Source organism: Diospyros lotus, chromosome 7 (assembly GCF_014633365.1).
Source record: "Diospyros lotus cultivar Yz01 chromosome 7, ASM1463336v1, whole genome shotgun sequence".
NCBI classification, from domain to species: domain Eukaryota; kingdom Viridiplantae; phylum Streptophyta; class Magnoliopsida; order Ericales; family Ebenaceae; genus Diospyros; species Diospyros lotus.
The window spans coordinates 29,506,806-29,512,805 of NC_068344.1; the positions used below are offsets into that span (position 1 = coordinate 29,506,806).

The following is a 6,000-nucleotide window of genomic DNA, read 5'->3' on the forward strand; positions in this document are numbered from 1 at the left end:
AAGATGAGGCTACTTTTCTTGAGTCTGACAACTCAACAGCCACCACTTGCAACTTTACTTTCGGCGGGCGCGCACATGTATATGTATAATAATAATGTTATGTCTTATTATTGCAAAAGGAATATCAAATTGATAGTATAAATATATAATTAAATATGCGTGAACTTGGGATGCCTTCCTTGCTGAAGTTTTCGGTCTCATAATTTTTTATATGAAAAATATATTTGAATCTAATTTACATAATTACACAGAAAATAAATTTGAATCTTTGATATAAAAAATAAATCTAAATCTAATACATAAAAAGTGAATTTGAATCTTGATGTGGCATCAACTGAAATTACTAGAATATCCCTACGCGCTGATAGTCTCACCTGCCACGCGAATCACCTGAGAGACCGACACGTGGCAAGTCAACATTCCGGAGCGGAGCCCGGAAAATTCGGGCCGAACCGCAAGACCCGTTCTAACTTGACCGGGATTCTCGGGAGTCGTGCCCGCTCATCTCGGGTACCCAAAACGGGTTCGCCTATAAAAGACAAGAACTCTCGCCAGGTATATTCAAGCTTTATAGTTCTCTCATTTACTTCTATTTGCATTTACTCTACTGATTTGAGTGTCGGAGTTCATCCCGGGGGATCCTAGCCCCGCCACTCCATTGTCTTGCAGGTTCTACACCCGATGTCCGACATCACCAAGTCCGAGGTACCATTCCCGAGGTTCAGTCGCAGAAGTGGCACGTGGTGGTCGATCCCAAATACCATCATCAAATCTAAAAACTCAAATTGTCTATTACTCTCTATTGATCACTAGAATAATTCCTAATAAACTTAAATCTGCGTGAAATTTTTATATGTGAACCCATATTTTTAAATCAAGAAAAATATACTGTTATTATTGAGAGGCTATTAGGCAACCATGTTTGAAGGTGAGAGTGGTGAGGTCGCTGTGGGGTAGTCTATGGGACATAATGGATGGTTGATAATCACATTGGAGTGTCATCATTAATGACATAAAAAAGTAAGAAGCCTTAGCGCCCGCGTTATTTCAGCACCTAATTTTGATATGTTATATCATATTTTATATGAATAATGTTGATTTTTACGATTACTGACATATATATATATCATATTTTTATTAAATAAAATATTATAAAAAAGAGATAATGATATAAATTTTTTTTGTAATTTCTTTAAATGAAAAGATGTCTCACAATGACTGATGACTCCTAATATTATTCATTCTGTATTAATGTTTAGAAAATTATTAGTGATTATTTATTAATTAATGAATAATTATTGTTAATATTAAACATTACATAAAATATTAAAACCTGTAAAAATGATAGTTTCAATAAATATAAATATATATCGAAAAAATACAAAAGCGATGCAGTCATTGCAGAAAAGGACTGCCCCTCTCAGCCATCATGAGGAAAAGGACTTCAATTTTCTCCAATTATCTCAGGATTAATAGAATCACGTATAGCCAACTCATTGCCACGTGGATCAGCTAAACGGGCTATGCCAATTAAGCTCACGAGTCTTTTTTATTTTTTAATTAAAAGGTGAAAGAGTCCCTCTACAGAGCCAGACGCGTTTACCGACGGGTTTACAGAAGAGATATCTCGCCATATTTTGGTTGTCAAAATATCGCGAGATATTGGGGTAAATTTTGAGGGCTTACCGAGATCGACTTTTCTTCCTTCAGCTTGCGTTTGCACATATCCCACTAAAAGAATGAGAGAGCGCTTACCTTACCGACGACGATCTCAATCTAGCCGCGACGTTTCCTTCGGCGATCGAGACCTTCATTCGATGATCGAGATCAACCTTCCGCAATAGAAATCGATCTTCCGCGTTCTTCCCAGTACTTCCAGCAAACGATGGAGACCGATCTTCTGCGATCTTCCGCGATGGAGACTGATCTTCAGTCTCGTCACCGTTCTTCCTCGCCGATGTCAGAGCAAGGTAAGCTAGACTATTATAATCCTCAGAAGGTTTCTTCTTTCGGTTTCTTCCTTCAGATTTTAGTTTGTCAAGGACTTTTAGTTGGTTTCTTCGGACTGATCTTTGATTTTAGTTTGTCAAGGGCTGTACTCGATACTGCTTAAACTAGTTAGAGGTTTTTGCTTAAAGAGATTTGTTGTCGATTTTATTTAGATATAAAAGGTCTACTTGCTGAAAAGAGGAAAAAACTGTTTTGTGATGAACTCATTGATGATGATGTTATTTATTGTTTTGTGATATTTTGTTTATGATGAACTCACTGAAAAGAGGAAAAAACTGTCGATTTTTGAGACCTGATGTTTTTGCATTAAAATTATTGTCTTCAAGCTTACCTGGTCGAGTCTTTTTGTTGCTTGTTAGGTTGTTTATGAACTTATCATGAGTTGCATCAATTATTCGTTTGAGGTTGAGAGGAGAAAAAAATAAAAACCAATTTTGTTTGTGGTTTAGTTCTTGCTAAAATGGATAAGGAATAATTTCATTCATTTGATTGTATTAGTCTTTAATCTTTACAATTACAGTTGTGTTTTTATAATCTGCCCTTTATTATATCAATGATTTAGCATTATTACAAAAGAATGTGGCTTAGTATAATTAATTCTGATTATTAGTTAGGGAAATTACAATTGTGTTTTTGTAATTACAGTTGTGTTTTTGTAATTCTGATTATAATTACAATTGTGTTTTTGAATTAGGGAAATTAAATTATTTATTTAAAATTCAATAGGCTGATGAATTTTTTTCTTAGTTCAATGTCCATATGATGAAGAAGAGAATGTAGTAGTTTTTGATAATGAGATTGAGATTGAAGTAGGGGCTGACAATGAATGCACATCAGAGGGCAATGAGATGGTGCCTACAGTAGGGATGAAATTTAATGACCACAACGAGATTTATGAATTTTACAAAACATATGCTTATACTGTGGGTTTTCCTGTCAGAAAAAGGAATTCAAAAAAGGGTGATGATGGGTTGTTAAAATATGTGACATATGCTTGTAGTCGAGAAGGTCAGAGAAGCAGTGAAACAAGTAGCTCTTTGAAGCCTACACCAACCATTAAAATAGGGTGTTTAGCTAGGATTACAGTTGCGTCAGATGTGACAGGAATATGGAAAATTACTAGGGTAATCTTGGAGCATAATCACAAAACAAGTCCATCAAAATCTAGGTTGTATCGATGTAATCGACAATTGAGTGAACAAGTGAAACGAAAGCTTGAAGTAAACGACCTAGCTGGTATTCCAATGCACAAAAGTTACAACTCAGCTGTCGTTGAAGCGGGTGGTTACGAGAATCTATCATTTGTTGAGCAGGACTGTAGAAACTATATTGATAGAGTTAGGCGATTAAGACTTGGGGAGGGAGATGCAGCTGCAATACAAGCCTACTTTGCAAAAATGCAATCACAGTGTCCTGGTTTTTACTATAGTTTGGATTTGGACGATGAGTCCCGATTGAAGAATGTGTTTTGGGCTGATAATAGGTGTCGGGAGGCATATAAAGAATTTGGTGATATTGTCACATTCGATACCACATACTTGACGAATAAGTATGACATGCCATTTGCCCCTTTTGTTGGTGTGAATCATCACGGGCAATCGACGTTATTTGGATGTGGTTTAGTATCTAGTGAGGATACCGAGACATTTGTTTGGTTGTTTATGACTTGGCTTCAGTGCATGGAGGGTCAGGCACCTATTGGTATAATTACTGATCAGGATAGGGCTATGCAAAATGCCATTCAAATTGTTTTTCCGAACACAAGACATAGATGGTGTTTGTGGCACATACTTAAGAAGTTGCCTGAAAAATTTGGGGGCCACCCTTATAAGGGTTCAATACTCTCGACCGTGCACGAAGTGGTCTATGAGTCGCAAAGTCCGGAAGAATTTGAACGGGGTTGGCATTCATTGATTGATATGTACACATTGCACAACAATGATTGGTTGTCCGGGCTTTTCAGAGAAAGAGGTCGGTGGGTACCTTGTTTTTTGAGAACAAGTTTCTAGGCTGGGATGTCAACAACGCAACGGAGTGAGAGTATGAATGCATTTTTTGATGGATATGTCAACTCAAAAACCTCGTTGAAGCTATTCGTTGAACAGTATGAGCGGGCCTTGAGGAGCAAAGTTGAAAAGGAATTCCAGGCAGATTTTAAGTCATTTTCACATATGGTACCGTGTGCAACTAAGTATTGTATAGAGAAACAGTTCCAAGAGGTTTACACAATCTCCAAATTTAAAGAATTTCAAGAAGAGCTAACTGGAAAAGTGTATTGTGATATTATCTCTACCGAGCTGACTTGTCTTGGAACTAGGTATGAAGTCCAAGAAGATATAATATTTAACGCAACAACAAAGAGGAAGACTTTTACGGTGATGTTTGAGGGAGAGATTGGTCGCATTGTTTGTAGCTGTCACTTGTTCGAGTTTCGAGGAATACTTTGCAGACATGTTATTTCTGTATTAATTCGAAACAATGTCAAAATGATTCCTAAGAGTTATATCTTGAGGAGATGGAGGAAAGATGTGTGTAGAGCATACACAAGGGTCAAGATCAATTACAGTGGTTGGGTTAGCACTCCTGAGCAGGTAAAATATGATAAATTGCAAAGTTTATTTGCCAAGGTTGCAAATTTAGTAGTGGATGATGAGGAACGAACCCGCGAGGTAATGGAGTTTCTTGAAAATCAAATGAACAATACGAGCATATCGAGACGAAGCATAAGTTCTGACAATAATATCCTTTCCCAAGGCAGTGTTCAAATCGCATTTGATTGTGGCGAAGTTGCAAGGACATCATCTAATCCCATTTTGGATCCGCATTGCGCAAAAACAAAGGGAGCTCCTAGAAAACTTCGTCAAAAGGGCCCATTGGAAACGAATACCATTAAACGGAAAGTATGTTTGCAACTCTATTTTAGTTATCTATTATTATCTACTAGTAGTATCATATAATTGGTTATACTGTTTTTTTGCACATGTCACTTTGAAGGCGAGCAAAGGAAAGCGGTCAATGGAAAATAATACACAACCAGCACAAGCCGTAATACAAGCAACGCAAGAAGTATTAAATCCTGTGTTGACCCAACTTACATACCCACAACCACAACAGTTGATGGTGCATGCTTCTTATATCATATACTTCAATATTAAAATATTTTTCATTTATTTTAGTTAAACTAAAATTTCTTATCTTATTTGCAGGTGGGGCCGAATTATCAACCTTGGAATGCAGCGTATGGAGTGAATTGGGTTCCGACTTATACAATGGGTCAACCATTTATGCCATCTTATTTGCCACCTCGACGACCCCAGGAAGACGAGGTGGGCATAGAGCTGATGAACCCTGATTTGCTCAAAGAGAGGCTGCCTTGAAGAGTAAGTGAAGCGGTTTGGTCCTTAATCATATTTATTGTTTTTGCTATTACATTGTGGTTAAGATTGCTTGAATAAGTTGATGATTCCTAGGTTGCTTAGTAACATTTTACTAATCTTTGTATTCTGTTTGATATGTTACTAATTTTGTTGATTCCTTAGTAATTTGATGATTGCTAGAATGATTAATCATAATTTCAGATCCAAATCCTTGTCAACTTGAATGGTGTAAACCAAGGTATTTCCTTCTATACTTGACTTTAGTAAAATGTTCCATATTTTTTGCAGTCTTAGTAAGTTCGGGAATTAGCTTATTTGGGATCGGTGCTAGGCAATGATGGAAGATCGAGTAAGTTAAAACTATCATAGGCTTCGGCCCAGGATTGATAGATTAAAGAGAGGTCCAAATCCACTAATTGGTGGCCTGATAAGAAGATGGCCCAGGTAAGTTTATCTTGTTTTTGAGGAAAGCGGGCTTCGCCCAGCTGCTTGACTGCACTCTCACCCTGCAATTAAAACACAAAACAAAACACAATAAAAATTTTATATTTTATTTATTTATTTAGGCGAGAGGTTTATACTCGTCAGTGTACGAGTGCAGTTGTAGTTCAAA

General features: G+C 36.9%; 1 protein-coding gene across 1 annotated transcript; it reads left to right on the forward strand.

Moving 5' to 3' along the window:
- Positions 1 to 1,885: 1,885 nt before the first annotated feature.
- On the forward strand, positions 1,886 to 5,387 carry LOC127805655 (protein FAR1-RELATED SEQUENCE 5-like). Its single transcript, XM_052342408.1, has 5 exons — positions 1,886 to 1,970; positions 2,758 to 3,989; positions 4,101 to 4,910; positions 5,005 to 5,055; positions 5,217 to 5,387. The coding sequence occupies exons 1-5, from the start codon at positions 1,886 to 1,888 to the stop codon at positions 5,385 to 5,387; spliced, it is 2,349 nt and encodes a 782-aa protein (XP_052198368.1).
- Positions 5,388 to 6,000: the final 613 nt, after the last annotated feature.